The sequence below is a fragment of the Amblyomma maculatum genome, chromosome 6, assembly GCF_055883805.1.
Source record: "Amblyomma maculatum isolate TAMU_Amacu chromosome 6, ASM5588380v1, whole genome shotgun sequence".
Lineage (NCBI taxonomy): Eukaryota > Metazoa > Arthropoda > Arachnida > Ixodida > Ixodidae > Amblyomma > Amblyomma maculatum.
This window is the reverse complement of record NC_139349.1, coordinates 56566403-56592267: the sequence shown is the minus strand read 5'-3', so window position 1 is coordinate 56592267 and position 25865 is coordinate 56566403. Positions and strand designations below refer to the sequence as shown.

General features: G+C 42.3%; 1 protein-coding gene across 4 annotated transcripts in view; it reads left to right on the top strand.

Annotated features, from left to right (window-relative positions):
• The window catches only part of LOC146185807 (uncharacterized), a 178566-nt gene extending 156685 nt beyond the window's left edge, over nucleotides 1-21881 (top strand). For 3 of the 4 annotated variants that reach the window (XM_084606743.1, XM_084606742.1, XM_084606741.1), the window contains 6 exons: nucleotides 11380-11403; nucleotides 14131-14260; nucleotides 14803-14910; nucleotides 16301-16371; nucleotides 17452-17533; nucleotides 20286-21881. In XM_084606743.1, coding sequence (XP_084462869.1) covers nucleotides 11380-11403; nucleotides 14131-14260; nucleotides 14803-14910; nucleotides 16301-16371; nucleotides 17452-17533; nucleotides 20286-20331 — 461 coding nt within the window. In that variant the 3' untranslated portion in view covers nucleotides 20332-21881. Of the gene's footprint in view, nucleotides 1-11379; nucleotides 11404-14130; nucleotides 14261-14802; nucleotides 14911-16300; nucleotides 16372-17451; nucleotides 17538-20285 lie in introns of all 4 variants that reach the window. The other variant, XM_084606745.1, reaches the window with a different exon arrangement.
• The last annotated feature ends 3984 nt before the right edge of the window (nucleotides 21882-25865 follow it).

The window sequence follows — 25865 nt, the reverse complement described above, 5'->3', positions numbered from 1 at the left end:
CAATTTCTAAAAAAATGTGCAGCGCGCTTTACGAGGCGCACAAACTTAACCCTTAAAGGTGGCTTCACACCGTAACCAAGCGGCAGTGATCGCATATGACGAATACTTCATCCCTGTAGTTTCTTTCAGCACTACCAAAGTTATGAGCGCAGAGGCGAAGATCTGACGCTGCGGAATGTAGTACCAGAACAAAAGGGCCATACAAGTATAGGGTATAACATGTTTTAAAGTGCGCATTGGCGAAAAGCTATTTCAAATTGAGCATTAACATGCGCTGGCGTTTTTATGCGCTTTTTCTCGAGTTTAGCGTTCGCGCCTTCATTACGGTAAAATTGCGTTGCTAACATATGGCGGTGCGTATGGAAGCAGGACGTCTCCCTTCGAAGTGAACTTGTCGTTGTTAAGTTTTTAGTATATTCAATAATTATAAACGGCCCAAATGACTTTCGTTTGACCTCATATTACCTAAGGTATCATCCGTGAGGCCAAAATAACATTTTTGTTTTTAATTTTGTGCGGGGGTTTTGCCCCTCCTATAGGTATAGCAAAAAGGGTCGGTTCATCTTCAAAAAGGTATAAGAAACCAGGTGGTGCCACTAGGCTGAAATTGCTCAAGCAAGAGGATGGAGTCTGTTTTATGTGTAGTAAATGCCCAGAAATAATTGAACATCACCTCTTATACTGGAATGTGTTCGCATCCATCCTGATGTCAATGCGAGCACAGCCACTTTCTCGGGCCTTGAGGTTTAGAGGTAGCAAATGAAATCTGAAAATTTGCTGTAGTTGTTACCAAGAAGTGCTTGGAGGATTGGCGGTTAAGTAGCAGGAAAGGTACGTAAAGATAATGAATCAGTATTAAAAATGCAACTTAATGATAAACATACCAAGAGAATGAAGAAATTTGTTAACGTTGATGATTTGTTTTTTTACAAACATATAAAGGCGGGTTGTGTATAGTGGGAGTTGTCACCACCAAGTTTCAAAGGAGATGCTTCTAACTTCCATCCATCCACCGCGGTCTCGTTTGCATGCGCTGAACAAAAAAAAAAAAAAAAAAAAAAAACGTGGTCACGTCAAAATGCTGTTTTAGAACTTCCGAATATTCTCTTCCGAATTTGACGAGCAGACAGGATGCATTTATACTGTTTTGCAACCACATCAGCATATGCGCTGCGAGCAAATGACGCGCAGACGACGTTGCGCAAAGGAAGAAGTTTAACCCACTCTCGTGATTGGCAGAAGCATGCGTGTCACACATTTTCTGCCCGCATGCCAGCGTGGTGCGATGGGGTGTTGTACGATCAGTTTGTGGCTTGCGGTCCAGCCGGATGGTTCCAGCGCTCCGATTTTCGCGCCCACCATCGTCTTCTGTAAAATAGTATGCTGCCGCCAGCACGCAACGCTTTCAGTGAGAGGGCGCAACCATCGTGTTCCTGTCGTTCCCGCTTTCTACATCTCGGCACAGTAAGCTTGCCTCGGAATCGCCATCGTGGAAGCAACGCCGCGTGCGCGTTTTGGTTGGCATCACTGCAGAACAAGCGGAACGGTCACGACTAGCTGCTAAGCGCCTATATTTCAGCATTACAAAAGCACAATGTGCGTCAGGAACGTTTCAAACGCGGACAGTTAACTGATTCATGGAAAACAAGTCGTTCGAATTGTAAAAACTTCTGCAGTGCATATTTCTGGGCATTTGAAGAATCTGCTGTGTAGCTTATGCGTGCGGAGGAAACTCGCACTAAACAGCTATTACTCGCCGCCCCTTAAGATCTTCGTGGGTGAGCATTTGCTACGATCACGAGCGACTCCAAATAAAGCATTTCGTGAGACCGCTGCCGCATACACTTCGTTGGTTTGAAGAGCGCTCTGTCAGCTCATCGTGTATGTACAGCTGGAAGCAAAATGAAAGGGAACACGGGAGCGCGTGGCATCCGCGCTTTGCAAAGCGCTGCCACCAACACAAGACGAGAATAGTTGGCACCAAGGGTACGCTCGGAAAGAGGAGGCGACCAAGATTACTTTGGTTGCATCTTTACCACTGATTTATATCACCTATCGGTGACAGCGCATTTGAAAGCGTGGAGGCCACGCGCTCCCGTGTTCCCTTTCATATTGCTTCTAGCTGTACCTACGTGATCACAGAACTCAAGAAGACTATTACTGCTTTTCGCTATGAAAAAGCACCCGGAACCACATTTCTTAGTGGACTAAAGTTCGGGCTATTTCTCGCCGGAAGAACTTCAGATAACTGTTTCTGCCACAAACAATCACCGTATCTTACATAATTCAAATCTGCATTCTCATAACCTCCTAAAACTCTCATAAAAAAAGTGCGCCGCCACGACGGCTTAGTGATTACGGTGACTCTACTAAGCCAGCAGGCCAGAGTTCGACCCCAGTTGTGGTGCCGCGTTTTGATGGAGGCGAAACGCAAGGCACTTGTGCACGTGCGATGTCAGTGCACTGACCAGCCATATGATCGAAATTATCCTAAACTTCCACTACGCCATTGCCATAGCCTGAGTCGATTTGGAACATTAAACCGCATTACATAATCGAACCAACAAATTATCCAGTTAAACCTGTTATCTGAGTGTAAGCTTTGTTAAGCATGGCTCTACATCAACCTGACGCCTGCGCCGAAGCGTTGACGCAGCCAGACTGGCACATACCTCCTCCATGACCAAGCTGAGCAACCAAGCGCTGGCGAAGCAGTTAAACCCCCCGCCTAGTTATTTTTTTCATGGTAAAAGGGTCAGAGCCACTCTTACCCGATTCCGGCGCACAGATACATCCTCCTCCCGAGTGAGATTACGAGGGAGAGGGTTCGAACACGGAGGAATTAGAGTGCGTGTTCGCTGGCGCGAATTCTTTCTCTTACCCCACCCCCCTTCCCACATCCCATCTCCCCTTCCCTCTGGACACCAAGAGTGCCGCCACGACTCAGGCCGGCATAACCCGCGTGCAGTATCCCCTCCCCAAGAATATCCCAAAGTACTCATCATCATCATTCTTTCTTGGAAACATGGTTCATGAACGAATCTGAGGGAAGAGGGGAAGGTGGCGGTATGTCTGATGTGTCAAAGTGTGTCATTGTATCCAAATGGATATTATGTAGACCGTGAGCATGGCCGCGGATCCATGTATACGCATAGGACAGGGGTATTTTTTGCAGAGCTGGTAAATGGATTTTGTAATTTGGAATATGCGCCGAACAGCCTTAAGCTGCTTAAGGGCAGCTAGGGAATCAGTGTAAACATGAGCAGTATCAAATGTGGGTTCCAGTGGGAGGAAAGTAATTGTGGTGTGTCGCCTGAAGCTGCAAGGAAGGGGGGCGCATGTATCCACGCTATGTGTTGCGCGAGATTTCAGATGAGGATGGGAGGGACTATACACAGCGGTAACTCCCTGCAGTGCTGTGTGTGATGCATCAGTGTATATTATGCACCGTGGAGGTAAATGCGCGGCTGATATCGGCGGCGAATCAGTGGAGCGATTGTCTGTGGGTTGGTTGACAGTACGACCAAGGAGAAAGAGTCTGTAAGCGATGGAGCTGAAGCTACATTTTTTGTGCTCTGCTTGTCTCACGCTGGTCGAAGAGTTTAGTTAATGTATTTAGTTGAGCGTACTCTTGAGGACTGGTATGGGTGTAAGACGACGGAGATAGGTTATGGCGCGATAGCTTCAAACGAGTCCCATTGACGACGGGTGAGGCAATGAAATTGTGCCTAGTACACTATCCGCGGCTTAAGGATGCAGCGCACGAGCTGACGAGCAGTATCAGAACGCGCTCAGCCTGAGCGCATATAGATATGCGACGAATCAGACCAAGTGTAGCGTGAGCCGATTTATGGGTAGCGTTTAGCCAAGGGGTCCCAGTCTCAGATGTATGAAGAAGACCTAGAACACGGACATTTTCCATTTGATGAATTTGAGAATTATCTACTATAAAAGTAAAAGGGGCTGCTTTCCGTAAGCAAGATTTGTTTCCTAGTTATGTAGTGTTACAGCGGAGAGGCTGCGAGCGAGCGCCGTAGCGGCGCCTCTCCGCACCGGGTAATGTGGAGTGACGTCACTGACCGTGCCTCTCCTCCAGCGGCCCAAGGTCAAACGCATGAGTCAATGATTTTGGGAGTTGCAGTGCCAAGGGTAGAGATCTCGCTCCTAAAGCAGATTACTGCCATGATGAAAGTGTTACTGTAGTCGACTGAAAACGTTTATTGTTATTTTTGTTAGGTATAATCAGTCTCATTCTATTTTACTGATAGCCTTAGTGCCGCTTACTGCTGTGACTTATGACTTCAGCAAAACCTACGTGCGCATCTTAGTTGAGGTCAGGCTAATTATTGCCACTTCATGCCAGAGCGCGGTATAAAGCGGCATCAAAAATTACGTTTTGAATTGTTGTGGCGTGCTCCTCAGTGACACAGCCGGCAGTTAGTTTATAATGGGCGGAACTTGCTTTTGGTAGCACCATGAAAACATGATCGTTAAAATTGGTGAACCGTTTCATGGATGATTGCATTTAAATAGCTTCATTGCCCGTTTAATTTGTACCGGCCATTCTCCTCAAGTAGCGCAAACTTTTTCGCTGTACTCCTGCTGCCATGCTGACCTGATGGCCTAGAAGAGTAACTCCTCAAGCATCCTACATGCAAACGACTAGAAAAGAAGTGCCTGACTTAATTAGCTGCCATCCTTTAGGCAGATAGTACCTAGATGCACGTACTTTTTTCTTTCCTTTTTCTTTTTATTTTCTATCCGCAGCTCACATGCTTTGCATTGCATTGATTCCAGAAACACTGCAGCATGAACATGCTTTCTTGCACTTTACTTCGTCGTTCTTCCTTCCACTGTTGCCCTGTCTCTCTCTCTCTCTTTCGCTTTTGCAGTGCTCAGGCTAACGGTATACACCTCTTTCTTCTCTCTATTTTTTCTTCTCACTATTTTCACGCATTTTCTTTTAAATAATGCGAGGCACTCAAGGACACAGTCACATTTTTCTGCTGCGGGCAGCAGCCTAGAAGTTTGATGTACGATTCACGAATGTTTTCTTTTTTTAGACTTACTGTACCCATATGCTCGGTATACAAAGCAGTTACCCGGACGGCCCTGGAAACGAGGGAAATCACAACTCAGTTTCGACCAAGAAAGACAACACTTCGCTTCTTTAGTTGCAGAGCAGCCGTAAAATGTTCAACATGAACACCGCGTATAAAAACTGCGAATCCGGACCCAGATGCTTAGCCGTGAACCCTTCAAGGAAATTTAGCTCCGGTAATGAGTGTATTGATCGCTTGTCGGAACTTTCAGGCTGCTGCTCCAGCAGAGGGCGCAGCACTTTGTATGGCGAAATACAGGGCGTTGTTAGTGGAAGAGTTTTCTTGGAGCACGGGAAGGTTTTTATAACTAGGAGGATTTAAAAATCTACCCAATCTGTGGCGCTGCGTAGTTTGATGCACCATTTTCCTTCCTTAGTGTTTTGCGTTGTATGAGTTTGGAAATTTAGAACCACCTACTTACCGCACAGAGAAATTTCTGTCGTATTTATTCCGCGTGTTCCAGAGGCCGGTTCGGGAGGTTCACAGTTATAACACTACATTTATCTTGATGAAAACTGAACTTCTCAAAAGTAGAACGTCACTGCTTTTTTTTTTTTCTCGTAAATCTACTACCGGCTCTTAGCCCACCAGTTGCATTCGAAGCATTACGTGTAGCACCTCGTCACTTAAACTGGTTTTTAGCAACGAGAAGCAACACGAGGACGAAGACGAAGATGAGACATGGTGTTCGTGCGTTGTCCTCGTCTCCGCCCTCGTGTTGCTTCCTCTAGAATTGTTTCTTGAGAAGTGAGGCCAAAAGGCAGTTTGTTAGCTCGGCGCCCTAATTGTTTCATATTTTTTTTTTTTTTGAGTCTTGTCAAACCGGGTGTAGTAAATGAGCGACATGTATAACGCGAAATATTCGTTGAACTTAACCACTTTTAAGGGACTAATTTTTCAACATGCGGGGCGCTTCATTTCTATTTCGGTCGCAGCGTTTGCAGCAGCTTGAGGCTCCAGGCTCATATTAGAGCAAGATATAAAAACCTGTGCTTTGTAAATGTGTGTATTCTCTACGATTCCTTGTCGCTCCAAATTAATGACTGTATTGCATTTTTTGACTCCGCATGCATTTCTGAGATGTTGTTGCATAAAAGGTAAGGCCTAAATTTTCTTGCATCACTCTTTACTATTTGTTGGCTCAGTTATAGGCGCAAGCAGCATCTCACATGCTTCAACCTCATGTTGCAACCAGCGCCAAAGCCTCGCAGCGTCATTCTGTGCTAAAATACATGTACAAGATGAGCGAATAATGAGGTTGCAGTATATAGGCGCGAAAAATGTGAGCTTCATCTAGCTAATACTACTTGGTTACACAAGAGGTCAGAACAAAGCTGTTATATTGATTTTATCGTCTAGCAGTGCTGCGATTATCAACCCGCAATGCTGTTAACTAGGGCATTGTTTACATTAGTGAGCTCAATTTCGTCCAGATCCGACTGCCGTTTTTCGACACATGTTACCAGTGGAGAAGTTTTGCCACTGAAAATATTAAAGGAGTCCTTTCAGGACAGCATGTAACCGTACCTGAGAAATCAAATTAGCTGATAATAGTGAGGCTATAAACAAAAATAACACATGAGATGAGCAGTTTATACATGGCTAGAAGATAAAACAACTTGACTGTTAGGATCTAAGAAGAGGGTGATGAAATATAGAACTGCCGCAATCCTTTTCGAATGAGGATGTTAAAACGTTGCAGGCACAAATTTTTTTTGCAGGAATTTTAACTGGTTAGTCGTGTTAAGTAAACTGATATACAGACCACCAGGTGCTACCCTAAAGAAACAAGATCACGGTGTCTGTAAATACATAAAAAAATAATGAGTGAGGGGTTTCACAAATTGCTGTAGATTTCTCTATTTTTATGTTTGGAGAAAAGTGTCCAGATTTTCTTTGCAGCCGTAGGACAGCGCTCGGTGGTCGGGGAGAAGAAAATGATTGGACTGAAACATCCGAATTTGGGAATCCTGAACAACGCATTTAGATGACCTAGTTAACGCGATAGCATTAAGCTGCACGCGTTACGCAGAAAATCCGGAGTCGGTGTTTCGGCGTCGGCGTAGTGAGCGAAAAATCACGAGCGTGGCGTTGGCAGGTGGTGGCTAGCAGCTGACATGGCCGAGAGGTTGAATGAGCTGCTCATTTGGGTTGCTCATTTGGGTTGCTCATTTGAGATGGGAACGTGGAATAAGAATAAACCTTCCAGTTGTTATTGAATGCCTAGTCTGGCACGCTACTACTAGGCCACGCAGGCGAGTTCATACGGCTCAGTTAAAAAGGGGATTTTTATGTCGGTCTCATCATATCTTAATGACGGAGTCTAAATGTACCGCTTTATTGATCGTTCTTGCTGGAGATGATTTTCTAGATTTTATCCATTACAATTAGCTGACTGGTAGAGCAATTCTCCTGATTTGGGGAGAGTACGAACTTTTTGTTCGCTGCGATGGTATTGAAAATGAGGGTAGCTTGCAGTCGGGCTGGTGATATAGAGGGATTACTCGCTTGATTGAAGTAGAGTGATTTTACAAGGCATTCTCATCTAGCTGCTCTAAGTATTGTTCGGGTCACTTTAATACAACATGCATACGTCATTTTTAACATTGCAGATGTACTGTGCAGACGCTTGAGCTTCTCTACAATACACCTGCGTATTAGGTGTACAAATATTTTCACCTTTCTTATCTAGAGCGTTCTCAGATAGGTGCCCATAGATCCTCCCATGTCCGTGAGGTATAAGCTTGCATTCTGAGAGACAGTTGTGTGAAAATCATTCAAGGCTGTTTCATATTCACTTTCGCTTCCTCTCCATAAAGTTAATATCATCCTCACAATCAGCGTTCTCAGTATGATGCTTGCTATTTGCTTTTATGCTTTGCTTAGCGACGTGAAATCTTAGCCTTCATGTATGCATGGTGGCTTTATGTTGGTCAATGAAATAACGCAGATGTTTTCTGGTCTGCGTCTTACTACAAGTTTGACACATTGAATGCAGCAGTAAGATAGCCTAATATGTCGGGAAATCGGTGAACAGCTAAAAGAGATGCAAAGACCGCTTACTCACTTTAGGCCCGTATTTTCTGGGTTAAATATGATCTTCACTAAAATGATCCTTTACTTGCATGATTATTTTAGGTAACAACTTTTTTTTCATAAATGATGAACTGAACAAATCACATTTATTTTCTGAGTGCACAACGAGGATCTCCTATTTACCAAGGGCATTGCTGGTATTAGTGATTTTCGGCCATTTTTTTACGTGTGGTAATTTTATTGTCTCGAGAAACGTCAAAAGGAAACAAGAGAGAGCAAAACTAGTACCGAGGCCTGGTGTAGGCCTTGATCCCAACGGATAGCGAATATGCCACTAGGCCTTTTGGGCACCTTACGTGCGGTAAATAACTTTAGCTACACTAAAAGCTGTGGACGGATACCAAAATCAATTGCACAATGTTTCTACCAAGATTTTAGTTGCGTAGAATTCTAATCAAGTGCATATTAATTCACTTCACTGCTTTTATTGAATCCACTGTTCATGGGAAGGATGAGGAAGGTGAACTTTCTTTTCATACAGTCATCCAGCTTATTCAGTGAAATTCATGTTCAGTGAAGTTTGCGTTAGTATTTTTATTTTCCTTAGAGGATCTCTCCTTTCACATGCGAGCACATTTTTAATTTGTTCTCAATGTGTCACTGTACGAAGAAAAGCGCTCGTACAAGACCTCCACGAACCTCCAGTAGCCAAGCGTTCCTTGCTGGCTTACGGGCAGACTGTCCGGTTTCCGTCATAGGGAACAGAGGATCGATCCTTGCACTTGACCGACCAAATTTTCTTTTCAGCACAATTGCTTTGCTCTAATACCTCGGTCATCTGATGTGGTTGTGACAGCACAGACCCTTTCGATCAATAGGAATTAACATGTTGCCGGCATAGGGATTTGCTCTGAAAGGTGCCTCTACAACTTTCATGTTAAAATGCACCTTGTATGCGTTTTAGATACCATCGTTCGTGCTTGACTAGCGACAATGGCGATCACGAGAACGCAGTGGCTCGGATAAGATATAGGTTACGTCCTATGTCTATATATAACGCGCAGTCATGCGTATTTATTCGAGGTCATTACATACAGCAATTTGACTGCAAGGTGAATGTCACATCACGTTGTCCTATTACAGCATTGTCAAATTCCCTCCCACAAATATTCTGACCTATTGATCTGTATAACTGTGATCTAAATAGGGAACATCCAGTAGCTTTGCAATGCAAGCCCGAGCCGAGGCTGCTGGCCAAAAAGCCCTATCGAGCAGTTTTCTTTCATAATTGAATGGATTTCTGTCTTCACACACGAACTCAATTCTTGATAATGTAAGTCTCATTGTTTGCGGCTGGGACATCTTTCATTTTGAGACTGCTCTTTTTATGAGGCTACGTTCTGTTATGCGAGGAACGAACCGCAGAATGCACAGGCACCATTACGGCATTGAAACTGAAAATAGTAACACGCATTGCTTTAGTGACGCCGTGTAATTCACTGGTTTATTACAATGGGTCCAGGTGTTCCGCTGTCGTGATGTTCGACTTATCTAGGGTAGGAGGGCTTGGAAAATGAGCCCTCGGTCTCACCTTGAGTAAATAAAATATACCTCATGCCATGACACTCTTTAGCCAAAGCTGCGCGTGTGATAGAAAATCCCATTAGCATCAGCAGCAACAACGGTTCATGATTGTTTGTAAAACACAAACACGAATAATTATTTTGATATTTACCTTAGCTTAGGCGCGAATTCATTTAAGTTGTTATCTGACCGAATGACGCTGTTATTGTTGTTAGCGAACAACTTTTTGCCGATGCACGAACTGTATTACTAAATGCTAAAAAAGTTAGCCTATCCTCCTTGCAACTTGCTTATCAGTATTGTGCCCCTTTTGCCACCATAAAGCCGTTATTTCAGTATTTTGCGTCATGCTGTGTACTGGTGTAATGCTAAGGTGTGTATTTTGATGTAGTGGGGGTGACAACATCGTGAACAGTGGCCGAGCACACTGGCGTGGAAATAAAACTATTTATAAGGCTTACTTCCGCCCCCGAAGACCTGAATGACATGGCGGCAGTGATAGCAATAAAAGGGCTCGGCGGTCGTCGAGCAGGATTACTGCCGTTTTCGACTGCGCACAATATAAATATGTCTATGAACGCTCAAAATGTAACACTAAAAGTAGTTACAACAAAGTTTAACTTCTAGTCCGTTTAGGAATACTATGGCGCAATGAAACAGTCAAGCACTAAGCGTAATTAAGTGATGTATTGATATCGAAACTGAAGGTAGAAGCAATTATTTCGGACGCTATCTAATCGGTGTCCGTGGGGACGTTTGACGAAAACTCTTGCAACCCATGCCAGCGTGATTGCATATTATGCGCTTAGCACGCAACGTAATCTTGTGGTAAAGGTTGTGGTTTCTTGGATTCATCTTTTCCGCACAGCCCGACAAGGATGACTAGGCTGAAAAATAGAAAAACGCACAAGTGATTGCTCGACGGTTTTTATTTGTGGCCCTATTGAAAATTGCGTGCATTTGATGATAAGTGACTGTACGTTAGTGGAAAACTACTCAAACATGATTTTGCTCCCACGAGGAGAACACTTTGAATTTGGCGCCATCTGTTGCGTGTTTTTATTTCTGTCTCATTCTCTTATCATGTTATTCTGCAAACATCGCAAGAACTCTGCAAGGACTACTACATGCAGCTGCATGTAGGCAGCAAAGCAAGAATGACATGTGTTTCTTTACCGCAGCATCGATTATAATACACATCGCTGTATTTGCTTCTGTATCGTAAGTGGCCAAAAAAGCTGTACTACTCCCACCAATCAAGTTTGAACCGGCGCAGTTTCTCCAGGACCATTGATCTGAATTTACGATTAAGAAAATTCACGTTTAACCTCCACATGTACTCCGGCGTTCACATGTTTATCCTGAAAACTAAATGATCCTGCAAGAAATTGGATTCTGCATATCATTCTTATTTGGTTGCTGACGAAAATTCTATATGTAAGCCTTGAGAAACTTCGTCATCGCTGCCCTTATCACAGAGGGAGCAAGAAAGGTGAACATTACCCAAAGCTAGTAGGTGCACCTGTATATCGAAGTAAATGGCAACTACTCTGAAAGCAGCAGGGGCCTGACAATTCTTTATGTAGTTCAGAATGTTCTTTTCCTGCGGTCGTTTACTGACTTTGGTTTTTGCTTTGTTCCTTTTTCCTTTCTGTAGGAAATACTCACCTGGATGTTCCAGGTAAGAGCCCTTCTCTATCATTTGGTCTTCCACTACCCAGGGCATGTACGAGCATATGCTTTACTTTTATATTGGTGATTAAGTGTCAACCCTGCCATCGCATTACTTACGCTTACTTGAAATGATTGCACTCGCTTACTACAGTTACTATATAGTAACGCTTACTTTCAATGACTGCCCTCTGGATTTGGCTTTTGCTACTGGGGCGGTGGTGTTCAAGTGCCTGGCAGTTTGGAATGAGTGATTCTTAATTTCTTTCAAAAGGTGTATACCGTTGATGAAACAGCTGTGGTCTGGTTTTAAATCGCATTGACATATCAAGGAATGCAGAAAGTTCTGTTATTACACCAGTACAGTAGAATGAAACTTCCACACAAATTTCACTGGTTTATGTCGCGTAATTTGGGAAATAAGCAGGCAGTATTTACCAAGAAGAAATTATGTTCTTGCTGGTGCCTCTAGCTCTGTAGAGGGCTCTGATATAAATGTTTAGGGGACCTCTGATAACGAGTGTGCACTGGCCTTTGATGAACATGGAGAGTAAAACGAAGGAACTAGTATTACACATCGATCAATATTGTCTGCAACCATTCAGGCTTCTAGTGGAAACTTGACAACGAATTCATATCAATTCATATTTATTTTTGCACGGGCTCCAAGGAGCTTCACCAGCTGCAGTCTGGTGTTCTTTATTAATTTGTTTTGTGTGTGGGAAGACGTCCTCATGGCTCATCTTAAGTACGAATTGAAATGAATTCGGAAAGTTCAGTGGTCGGAGGGCGCATACAAGAAACTTGCAGCCGATTTAGTTGGATTGGCTAAATGCAAAGCAGTGCACTAGTACGTGAGATTTCCCATTTCATTTCACTTTCGGTTCGAGGACAGTGCTTCAAGGTTACATGCAAGACGTGCGCTCTTAGATTGACAAAGTTAAGACGACAACACGAGCAGCTAAGCGCGTAACCGTTCGTGTCCTCGTTTTTAACCCCATCTTCATCAAAGTAAGCAGCGCGTATGTCATGCACGTAATCGTGTTGAAACAAGCCTAATATCAGCCACGTATTAGTTAATTTAATTGGTAGGCTTCAGGAAAGAAGCGGAAAAGATTGTGGCAAGGGCCTTGTTTCTAGCGCACTTTATATACTGAACTGCTTGATGCTCCTTAGGAGAAGAATGCAATGCGGTGTGCTCTGAGTCCGTTGTCCACGGATGATGAATACGACGGCATGCAACGCCAGCGCTATATAGTGTTAGTTAACCCTTAGGGTTGATCGGTTGCGGTGAAAGCTTAGTTTTTTTTTTAATTCACTGAAAAACAGAAAAACTCAGCTATGCTCTAGTGCACTGACCAGCGAAGATGATCTGCGTGCGCCACCGTGAGTTTAAAAGCCAAACCTAGTGGGGAAAAAAATCGTGTTTTTTTTTTTTATTTCTATCTGCGGGTAAAGCTGGTTTCAGATAAATGCACAAATAAAGCTTAGCGTCGGACTGAGAGCACTTATGCTAACGCACTAAAATTCGCGGAAGCATCGCGTTTAGAAGCTGTATCTGCCTCACTAATAATGTTAGAAAAAATGGCCGGACGTATTGGGCGGCTGCTTCGCGTCACGCTTAAAAGCCGCCATCCTCCGGTTACAGCACCGCTTCGACGCCATCGCAAACGCAGCTGTGCCAGTCTGTTGATAGCTTTGCTTTGAAAATCACTCGTTTATAGAACTTGATTTCTGCCTTCGCTTTTTTCAAGGCACATCAGGCATTCAAAATCAATTCATAAATATTAGGTGCGCAATAAAGCGTGCTTGCACGAACATGTATGCCAGCTTGTATTTATTTAGTATGAATATGCCAGACGGTGTGCAGAAGCTGTCTTGAACAGTTTTTGAAGTGATATCGAATTTAGCACAACCGTACATGTCGTCTGCAACTTGACGGCTTAGTAATCAAGTAGAAAGTGTTAAGGCATGCTAGCTGTTTATTCAGTTCACGTGGATAGAACAACACTACCGCATCGGTGCAGCATAGTCGTAATATTTTAGGGACAGTAAATGCACAAGTCTGCACTCGGTCCCACAGTCGTTTCTCTGCTTACAGTAGGCCTAAACTAGCATTCATATAATTTTCTTCTGCGTTTTCTCTCCTCCCTAAATCCCTGACCACCCGGTTGTATTCAGCTACCACCCAAACGTAGAGTTACAGCACTTTAATTCCTTCATAATCTACATCTCACCATTGTTGCAGTTGATTTCGAATACAATTCCTGCTCAAATACTCGTAATGCGTGAAATACGACAGGAAATGAACACCCTTCGCCCTCCCTCATTTTTTCACTTTCAAGGATGCAAAAGCGCCAAACAATTTTGAAAGCGTTTTAAAAAAATGCAAGATACACATTTTTTTTTTATAAAGCTAATAGCTCGTATATTAGTACATATCACTCAGGTAAGTTTCTAAGCGTTCATAAGTATTGTTGCTAAAAAGGTTTCGAGGCGGTGCATTGTATAAGACCATTAAAATATATATATTTGATGTCACAGTATGAAAGGTACGAGCACTATAGAGTGAAATGAGCTGGTGATGTTTGCAGCTCATTATTATCACCATTCTTTTGTTTTTTTGCTCTTAAAGGCCTCTTTTGAGCATTACATAAGGGGAGAGATACTTATTGTTTGACACTTGCTATGTCACCATCATTCGTGGAGTTGAGCAAATGTGTTTTGTTGTGTCCAGGCGTCCGCAACAATGGTAGCACGAGAAGCAGTTTCAGTGAAGGGTCCGGCATCAGTGCCGCCTCCAGCCGGACCTACGTTAGCGACAAGTCGCTGCTCGTCGTCGAAGCTAAGGAGAACGGTGTCCTGAGGTAAATGCCCCTCATAGTAAACTATATGCCCTGAAAAATTGCATCGTTCAGTGAATGAACATTAGATGACATTAAGTGCTCGAGGAGCATGTTGTGTGCGAAGAAAAAAAGGGAGATATGTCATGATCAAGAAACACAAAAGACGAATGAATTTAGCAACAGCTGACGGATGCCTTCAGTTTCTGCTGAAATATTTGCATAGTACCATGCCTAAACATGCATGGTCCAGAAGTTGGCATAATGAATGGGACTTTGAAATTAATCTAATAACAGCTGTTTTCTGCGGCTGAGGTCAAGGTAGACGAACAGAGCCATCTTATTGGCTGAGACAATGTAGGCTGTTATCTTGGAACGTCACCGCTCGAGTGAGATCGGTAGCGTGCATATTCTCCAGATTTGTTGGCTTACCGCCAGCACGCTCAGTAGTGTATACGGCAAATGTACTACTTGTAGATTTTAAGGAATTAATTTATTTTCACACGTTCTGCACATCAAGCGTTCTTCCCGTGGCAAGTACAGTAACAGGTTACTACCGCTTCCAGGCATTACCTGATCCCTCCACACCTGGCACATCGCAGCAAGTGGCGGAGGAAAGGCGTAAAGCTGCACATCTTCAATGACCACGTATTTGTGGCCAAGCATATCCCGGGGTAAGAAATGACACAGCAATGATTACCTTATTTGGAGACCACTTAGATGAAAATATGTTAAGTTTTACTGTAGTTACAGCAAACGTCACGTGGGTGCACATGCTCAATGCTGTAGATGAAAATCTACGTTGTGTCTTCGAAACTCAATGTCTTGCACTTAAACGTTTATTCTTATAAGGGCGTTATTTTTTTTAATTGTAAACAGCTGTTGAGTCAACTGGTTTTAGCAATCATGCATAAATTTCCGTTTTTAGGGCCGTGGGTTGGGCCATAATGTCAGCATTATGCTTTCGCAGAAAGCCGCTCCTGCAGAAATGGTCTCTGCATTTGCGGCAAAATGTGTCGATATATTGTACACCCGCGAGCTCGTGTAGGCTAGTCTTCATTTGGCTCAACTGTGCCTTGTGGGAGCCCTGCGATACTACTACAGGAACAGACAAGTCGCGAAAATTGTGCGACAGTCTTTGGTTTGCGACCAGAAAGAAATTCATCAGTGGGATTGTTCATACCTGCAAGCGTGACCTGCGAGTCGCTGTTACGAAACGTCTATATCTGAGCCTAGTATTTCGAAACTGACATTGCTTGCAGTGACAAGCCATATTAAAAAAAGTCAACTTCTCAGCCACAACTGAATGGTTTAGTGGATTTTATGACATCATTTGCTGCGGCGAAAAATCAAACAGCAAATGACTGGAACCTCGAAATCTATCTAAAAAAGTATCTAAAAATTATCTAGAAAAGTTTAAAAGGTGACGCGACATCTGGCAGTTAACAGTTAGGGTACTCTGAAATGGTATCTCGTCTTTTCCTGCCTGTTACATCACTACTGCGATGCTAGCTGTTGAAGAGAAGGTCCCTCACCTTGGGGCTTGGAAACTTCGATACCCCAGAGATGGCGGAGTCGCAGAGCCCGAGGTTATGCCGTTTTTTTTTTTTTTTTTGTTGTAACCATCTTATTTGGGCTTCGCGCTTTCTTCACCATCCTCAGTTGGGATGTGGAGGAGAAAAATTTCCAGGAAGGATGCTTCATGACAGCGAAAATTCGAAACCATTCTCGATGTCGTCTTCTGCGGTGCAAATTATCGTAGAGGGCAACATCGCGGGTTTAACTTGGTATTTTGAGCTAATTTATGTCTAATTTGCCGCTCACGTATTTGGTGAGACGGCATTTTGAGGGGTTAGATAAACAAGATTTCTGTTGCGGAATTTGCGGACGTATTGAAGGAACTGATTCCCATATTTGTGACTGCATATTAAATAAAGTGATGTCTCATAACATAGCTAATGACCAAAACATGTTGCGTAACGGCTAATAGCTCACTTCAATTTGGGCCTTTAACTACATATTCCTTCACCACTGTAAGCGGGCTTGCACATTTTTCTTTTACAGCGGAGTTCAATGCCACGTTTGTTCAAGGCTACTGACAAGAAGGCTAGGGAAACAAGGTTACGTCTGCAGAGGTAAAAAAATCTCTTTAAAACTTAAAACCTGTACATTTTTCTCTTAAATTGTTGAAACTGTTGAAAAATCTTACATACTTGGATATTTCAAGCTTAGTAATTTTAATTGCCTTTAGGTCTCTTTTATGACAAAAATAGTAAACAGGCCACATCTTTTTGAAATGCGCAGAAGCTTCGGATCGCTCTCTACAGGCGTATAAACCAGGAACTGAGTTTGGATGCCACGGTGTAACGCTTGAAGATTTTGCTTGCCCAGATTCGTAATAATAAAATAATGAAATTAGCTAAACCAATGTTTTCAAAACATTTCCATTTGGCTTAACTGAGTGTGAAGAGTATTTCGGTAGATTGCCTAAGGGCGCCTGGTAATTGTACCCAATTCCTTCGCTCTACCCAAATTCTGCAAAGCAGGGATGTCAATAACATGTGCTGTAAGTAAATGTGGCTGGCTAACCGAGTTACCATAATATACTGACCAGCATTCACGTCATTTTGTGCCTAAACCTCAAGCCCTTACATATGTGATAGTCACGCTATAAATATGCATAAGCATGAATAATGTCCCTTTTTGCGAGCGGTGTGATATTGTTGTAGTGGCAGTGCATGTTAGATAATGGTACCTGAATATTTTACCTAATTTACACCTATTTATAAAGTATTGGCAGCATTCTTAAGGTTTTTTGGCTTAGTAAATAATAAAGGAACTGAATATAAACAATATAAGTATGCTTATGCACCCAACAAGTATTAAATGCATTAGTGTTACTTTTGTGCTTACTGGACTTATCAGTGCATATATTTTATTAATTTTCATGTAAAAGGCATCTGATCTAACATAGTTTGCTGGCCATCTACAGAAAGCATCATGTACTGAATTGTGCACTGTATATCTCTTGCATTTGCAGTAAGTGGCATGATTATAATGAAACACCAGTACATGTTGCTCCAATATGAGCGCTGTATGATAGAGATGTGTGTTGTATTTGTATGCGTTTAGACAAGTAAAGTAGCACATGTTCAGTGTACAAACACAGTTGCGTTTGGAACGTGTCTCATGAGAATGTTCTGTATGCGTTTCAGGTTGTAACCTTCTTTGCCACAAGTCATGCCATGTCAAAACAGAGAGCATATGCAACAACAGTTCCGTGGCGACCATGCAGATGTATGTATAGGTGGCGTTCATACTACTTTGTCTAATGAGTGGCTGAGTAGAGCATATCACCACGTTATCTTTGTTGCCTGAAGCCACAAGCAGAACGCTGCTGATGGGGCTGTCAAATCAAATGTAAACGCCACGATACATCCGCAACTGAACAGAGACTGGATTTGCTTGAGCAGGCTCAGCCTTGTTTGTGTTGAAGGCCTCCAGAATATTGCGATGTTTACGCACCAACCGGTTTGAATTATAAAAGCAACTAAGTAGCAGTGCGAAAACTGGCTGTAGTCAACATAAGCCGATCGTGGAGCGATATCGTTTTGTGGCTAAGATGATCTTTTTCTTAATGTACACAAGATTATGTAAGAATGTATTTTACAACTGGATATGCATACAAATGCCTTAGTGTAACGTCTGACATCTGTTATTGAACAGCATTATGCAATGGATCTTGAGAATTATTTCATGGTTCTCGTCTTTTCTTTTATTTACAGGGACGTGAGTCAGCATTTATACTATTTTGGCTTTTAATGCTGTAGAGAATTTGATGCCGCACTTCTTTAACGCTACAGAAGCAATTTGATAGGAACATTGGCTGATGGTAGGAATATCAGCTCTATCATGCACATATGAATCATGAACTCGGAATGGAAATGGCCGCAGAAAACAAGAAGTTTTCGTAAAATTAAATATTCCTTGTCAGCTCTGAAAAAGCGTTTCATTTATATTATTATTTGGCATTTAATTGGTCCACTATGCTGCAAACTGTCATTACCGCTTAAACTTTGTACGTGTTTTGTGGCCATTATCTGAACTTTGGACTGGTTAGTGCAGTTTATAAATGAGAGATTAGAATGCTATGCTGTATGCACAGTGATGGCCAATATAAAGCTGAATTCTTAGCTGTGTTCTGCAAAAGTAGCCATATGGCTTGTCAAATTTTTTTAGGACAGTAATACTTGCAACTGAATTAGTACACGCTTGTAGTTTCAACATTTGTTCCTGCTTCTTTCTGTACCATTGAATGAGAAAAATAAACAAAATAAAGTGTTTCTAGTCATGAAAATTCGCTACTATATGATGTGTTACTGTTCTTAGTTAAAATACAAACAAGTTGTGCATTCAACAGGAAGGCATAGTAGGATTTTTTTCTTGTTCATGGATTATATTTTCGATGAGAAGTCTTACCCTTGAATATGGTTCGATTTAAGCTTAGCATCAAGCAGCTTAACATTTACAGTGACATGTTGACCAGTCATGTGCTATTTGTGTAAAGCTATCATCACTCGGCAAACTTTGAAAGTGAAGAATAATTTTGCTATCCTTCCTTGCCTACATTACCCTCAGGAATTTTATATTTGTTACATTTTTTTCTTGCTTTATGGGCCGTCATGTACATGGGCCAGTCTGCACAACATCTAACATGATTACGGGGTATATTTAATTGCCTTAAATATACTGAATAATTTTCACTGATATCAAATAACCAATAATGCTTGGTCTGTTTTCATGCGAAACCTTATGTTGTCTCGTAAAAATTCATATAGAAATAGAAACTCTCATTGAGCTGATATATGGCCTGAGTTTCGTCTTTGATGCCTGCACTATGCCTGAGATTCTGAAAGGTGCTTCTTTGTCTAAGAATCCTATCATTTTGTATAGTAACATTCATGTTTGTCTGATAGCCTGCTTCTTAGGGATATTAAATAAACTATTGAAAGTGCAGAAACACGTTCGTGTGTAAAGAAACAAGGGGCTGGGAACGCCAGTACCTTGCGGTGAGAGTTGTAATGATGCGTCGTTTTTTTTTCTTTATTGCTTCAGGTTTGAGTTTTCTTTTTCTTTCGGGAGCCTGGAGGCTGCTGGGAAAATGCACATGAGCAATTTGCGATGTGAGACAGGCTTACCCTTTGTTTTCCGCACTCTTGGCCATTGTTTCTGCACGCTTATCCTACTCCAGCATCTCCTGTTCTGCACTTGTAGTTGATATGCAAGACGTTCTTCGCTTGACACATAAACAATTTTTCTGTAAGGATGTATTAACTGCTTTATCGTGAAAACTTTTAATTGAAATTATCATGCTCTTTGGTGTAGCCTTGAGTTTAAGTAGAAAAAATATATAATTAATGCAACTGCTTCTTTCGATGAAAGTAGCTGCAAGAAAGATTGTTTGTAACAGTAATCGAAAATGATGAAATTCATTATAGTGCTGCAGTTTTAAGCATAGAAAGTGAGAAGTAATAAAGAAATGATGGATAATGAGTATATCGATTTAATTCACCCATGCAGTCGCATGCTTTCATGCAGAGTATTGATTGTACCCCACTCATCTTAACGGATTTCTGTGGAAATTGCTGAAAGCTACAGTGCTATTATCAGAACGTTTTAAGATTTAAAGCAAAATTATTTCATTCTTGCAATCACCTAAGTATTTCAAATTATTTTTTAATATTTAATAATTCGAGCACGGAAGTATATCTAAAAAATCGCGACTGCGTGTTTTTATCAGAAAAAAAAATTGATTGAAAGCATTTTCTGCCTACAGTACCTTGAACTACAACCACCGTTTCCGCAAGCCATTCGAACAGTTTACTTTATATGATAGACTATTTGTTTCTTAGTTTCCGCTAATTAGTTTTTTAATATATTTGGTTTACTCACTTTTATATTGATTAAATACTGTTCATGTATGTTGGCACCGCTAAGTAGTAGCGCTAATCGTTTGTGTTCTGATGAATGGTATGGACTGTCTTTTCAGGGAACCGGTCGAAGACCCGCATCCACCGCACGTGAAGACAAGTTGATGCGCACAATCAGAAGTTGTTGTGTAGGAACATGACGCTGCGCAAAATGATGTAGAGTACAGAGCACAAACTTACTATGCTCGCCATTGTGTCGACTTCAAACAAACTGCTTTGCATTACTGCCTCTTATTTTGCTTATAACTTTTTATTCGATTGCAATGAACTGCCTTGATTCGATGTAAAGTTTTTTTTTTCGAAATATAAGTGTGATGCTGTTTGTATTTTAGAATATGTCTACAAAATCAGGGCATCTGGATGCTTCCTCAGCACAGTTAGGGAAATGCAATGATATTGAGGCACTAAGGGAAACAAGTTTTGACAGAATGTTGCAACCCCTTCACAATAATCCTAAATCAATCGTAAATCAGTTCGTTGTATGGAAGCTAGATGCTAACTACAACCCACTGTGGAGCAATACTTCTGGTTTTGGTAACTGGGCAACATTCGTGACTCTAACCATGCTCAGTACCAAATACTGCAAGGTGAAACTGCAGTTCGGGAGGAATGGACCACAGGGTCATATTTGTTGCCAGAACAAAGGGGCAGTTAATGTGAATTGGAAGGGAACAAGAATTTTCCTTTGCCATGATCAGGCTCATGGCCTATTACATTTCGTTCCACGGCAAATCGAACCGACATTGAGCCTAGAACCTCTGACGCGAGAATAGCCTCTGATCGTCTCAGCAGATAATGGGCAGTGTGCCTCTCTAGTCGTCGCAGTACCTGCAAGAGCTTCCTATAGACAGATGACGACAGTAGGCACGTGTAGGGAAGGAGTGTTCAACTTAGCGAAGCATATGAAAGGTGCTCTTCGATGTTATATGAAGCAGTTCCAAGGCTGTTGTGAAGAAAATCTTCTGAAAATGTTGACCTATTGTGCTGGGAACGAACGTGCAAGCAATGACCAGTGATGTGAAGTAGCTTGCTTTTCATTGATGTGGAAGACCTGAAACAAAATTCATGTACCAAAGCATCTTGAAGTAGATGGTTTTGGTTGTTTTTATCAAATGAAACTTGACCTACAAAGTTGTATAATAGCACATCTGGCATAGATTTCCAGTTTCGTTGCTATTTTCTAGCCATTCATCATTTCTGCAGCCTTCACCCATTCGACATTCTTGCTATCATCACCAAGTTAGAAATCTCGTCGGGTAATAACGCCTGTCACTGAAGGGGACTGCTTAAGCTGCATATTTCGTTATAAAGGCATCTATGCTGTATGCATGAAGTCAGCAATATTTGTAGTGCAATATGAGTGTTAAAAGCTGTTTTTAAGGGAGTGCTACAATTTGTTCTTTTATATATATGATTAATAATGTACATAACACCTAGCATGGTTTTTTGTTATCTTCGCAATGACAACAGCTTGTATGCATTTCGATATCTGATGTTTATGTATGTGTTCGTATGCCATGAAAACATGCGCGATCTTGGCTAAAGCTTTATTTGCAGATTTTTTTTCAACTTAGTTCAAATGCTAAGGAGAGAAAATGTTGCCTCCCTCTGATATAGTGCATCAAGATTCTTTTCTGAAGAATTTTTTTTTTTTTGGTGACACGTACACATAGATTAAACAGCAAACAACAATCTGCTTTTAAGTGTGTGCACCTCAGCAGCAATATGAGTGAAGAACCTAAAGAACATTTGGACGCTCGCCATTTGCTGTAATTCTTAGTTTGCATGAGCCTATATATTTCGATGTTTCTGTTTCCCTAAGCTCAGTGTTGTGTTACGCTCTGATAAATGGGTAACTATGGCAGCACTCAGGAGACCTGACAGACTTGAGTATGGTTAATATAATTGTAATTTTATTGACATTTTAGAAAGAATTATCATGGCGTTCCTCGTTTTCAGGGCTTAAACAAATTTTTCTAAAATATATGCTTACTCCACCTAGGTTCAGCTCTTGCTTGGGTGCCTTCGAGTGAAATCAGCTTCAAAAACAAAGTGCCTCAAAAAAGGCTGCAGGTTCAGTTAACATTATCCTTTTGCGCAGACAATGACCGCTGACTTCGGAAATGTCATAGCCTTTAAAGATTGTGTTTTTTTTTTTGTGAAAATTGTTGAATTTGAAATGGTAGTGCTGTCTAAATGTAATAGTGCATTAAACTAGCAGATGGCCGTTAAAATGATAGGAAGCTGAATGTTTTCCTATATATATATATATACATATATATTAATGAGGAGTTGCTTTGTATACAATGGCACCTGATGGGATATAGGTCAGCCTCCTCAAGATATGTGCCTCATATAAGTACGAGCATGTACTTAAGTGATAGTCGAAGAACACATGAAAAGGAAAAGGGAGCCATATCTTCAGAGCACAACACAAAAATAGGTACAGTACTCACGGATTGAAATAGGACATTCGGAGCGCGTGGCCGTCGCTGAATGCAAGGCAGTGTGGTAAACAGGCCGGCTTATTGGCGACCGGAAGGAGCAGTTCTGCTTCTTAGATGTTCTCCCCCTCGAGCTATAATACCACAATGCAGCACCTTGGTTCCATGAGCATCCCCGGGCGGCGCTGCATGCAGCGACGGCCACGCGCTCCGAGTGTCCTATTTCAATCCGTGAGTACTGTACATGTGCCTCTCAACAGAAATAATTTACGGAAGCTGCATGTAGAAAACTGCGTCATCGTACGACGCTGATGATGCCCGCACCGTACAGAGACTACCATCATGGATGCTACCCGCCGAAAGAGTAATTATAGCAGGAAAAATCTCTGCACAGAGAAAAATATGTCGCTATCGTTTCTAGTCTATGGATGAACGAAGTTGTAGTAGGCTGTATGTATGAAAGAGCTTAAGACCACCAGCAACTGATACAGCCGCCAATGAACTCTTGACTTTGTTGAAACGTTGGCAAAGTTCAAATAAGTAACTGAGGAGATGGAAATGGTGCACTCGGCGACATTCCACCAGCTGCTGAGCGACTCGAAACTAGGTTAACTCACTGCAGTTAAATGGCAATGGGGCTACTTGTGTGCGAATTTGTCCAGCAGCCGGAAAAAAGCTGAAGTGCGCGGAAATCGGGTGATAAAGTTGAGGCAATGCCTTTTACGCATTGTTTATAGTATGTGAAGATTCCCCTAAGGAAATATTCTTGAGGTAATAGCTGTTATACGTTATTTAGTATACGAAGATTCCCCTGAGGAAATGTCACATGCAATAAAAGACTGCTGCAAAGAGCTTAACACCTGATTTCGAGGTATTGTTTACGCCGCGGAATGTGTTTGGCTTCTGACTGGATGCCAATGTGCTCTTGCTGCTGGGGAACAGCCGTGCGAATGCGTTCTTTTCATTGTGGTGATCCACCGCTGTTGGTCGACGTGCAGAAGTGCTGCATATTTCATGAACAAAAAGCGTTTCAATGCTGTTGCAGTAGTGCTTTAATATTTTGCTTTTGTGTGAGCCAAGGATATTTAAAAGAGCTGGCTACTGAAATGTCTATACTGCCTTGTTGATGATTGCAGAAATGCAGAGAACGACTGTTGCACTTAAGCGTACCTTTGTATTTCACTTCACCTCTTCGAAGTGTATGCTTGTGCAAAATATTTTCTGCACTCTCTGATAAATGTTTATTGTTTTTATTTACGACGGCCATACGATACTTACTTCTGTGAGGTGTGTCAATGTATGAAGCGAACCATACGATGTTGTGACCCTGAACGCCACGTCCGGTCGCAGGACAAAGCTTTCGCTCGTGATTTCCCTTTTTTTTTGGTACCGCTATATCGAACGACTATCTTCGTCTTCGATCGAAATAAAGAAAAAGATTTTCTTTTACTCACATATGGGTCATTAATGTTTCGCGACGTTTTCCTTGAAGGCAAGTATTGGAGCCCTGTTCGTCGAAACGACGGCTCGAATCTTTTAGTTTAGCTGCATGGATGTGAATTGAAATTGACAAAGAAAATGTTGCTCTTGCAAGCAAAACAGAGATTCGATGTTTATGATAAACGGTGTTCTGAGTTCCCCTTTCCCAAAAACTATCCACTTGAGAGCCGGAAACAATGAAGGTGTACCTAATTAGGCTTTTTGTGTCGTCGTTAGAGCCTTTTTTTTTTGCAGAGGTTAGACGTCACCTGCCCCAAGCGCAGAAAATATTGAGTAACACACTCACACGCTCTCTCATAGGCATGCGTTCCTGCAAGCATGCACCCACTACAATTGCTGTATTGCATTCAGAATAGTTTTTTCAGAGAATATGTGGTTAGTGGCTCAATAATCCTTCTTTATTATTATTTTTGTGTTCGTGTTGTTGGAATCTATGTACATTGCGAGCATGTCACGACGGTGTGATTAGATCGTTCAGTGAGCCCGTTTGTCTGTGGGTGGTGAAGCGGTGTGATGAATGATACTGCAATGAGCGAGCCGGGTTTCAACGACATTGGACAAAAAGGCAGGGATCCTGTCGCTGCGCAATTCACCAGGAGGACTGTGGCGAAGAAAATTGTATGAAGCAGGCCACATCTCCAGCTGTAGCAGGCGGAAGCACACGGGTTTCGGCATATATCGTGTGAAGTGGTCAATGCCGACAATGATCTATTCGCTGCCATCAGCAGTTTACCGAAGATGTCCATAGAAGGCGATTCCAATGCGCTCGACGAGTCCAAGCGGACACAGGAGAGGCTGCAACTCCCCAGCCGAGAAGTAAGACGACAGGCTTGTTGCTTTGGCAGGACGCGCACGAGCGGATGCACTTGGGAACAGAGGTTATAGCCGTAAGCACGGTTATGTCGAATGGCCGACGGCATGGCCTGGACTGAAGTCAGCGCCGCCTCTGGAGCCGGTATGTTTGTGCATGGCCGATAACGAGGAAGAGCGCGCATCTTCTTACAGCCTTCGCAATGGGGTCTGTTTCCACATCCCTCTGCACTTCAGTGGGGTTGCCACCTCCTCCCCGCTCCACGTCTGCTACCGCCGTTCACGGGAATTAAGCGGGCGCTCGCTCCCCGCTCCACCCACATAAATTACAACGAGCAAGCCATCACATTTTAATCCATATAGTTCGCAAAAAATGCGTAATCAGCGTTTAATATTTACGATATATGAGGCATAAAATGCAGATAAATTCTGCGCATGGGCGCTTTCTTCAGTTTGACTGAATGATGGTCGCGTATGAACCGTCATATACCGGATGTCCAAGCTACCGTTAGCCATAAACATTTTTTTGCAATTAACTTATTAGTCATTAAGATAAGTTTTCTAATTTACAAAGTATTGCTTTTAGACAATGTGACTTGCGAAGTTGAAGAGAATCTTCTTAGACCCCCATTCCATTTATTACCGATAAGGAAAGCCTCACGTGTGTCGTTTTTCTAAGCTCTAAAGAAAGCCCGCGAAATACAAAAAGTATCACGTGACTAACGCATTCGTGCGCCACGATTGTGGTGCTCTCAATCGTGGTTTGAGAGAACGAAGTTAGCTGCGGTAGTGACTCGACAACCCAGTTCCAGCGGTAGGCTGATATGTTGGCGATGGTTGCAGCCAGCGCGGTGAGCTCGCTTCGGCTTGCACCGTCACGAGTGC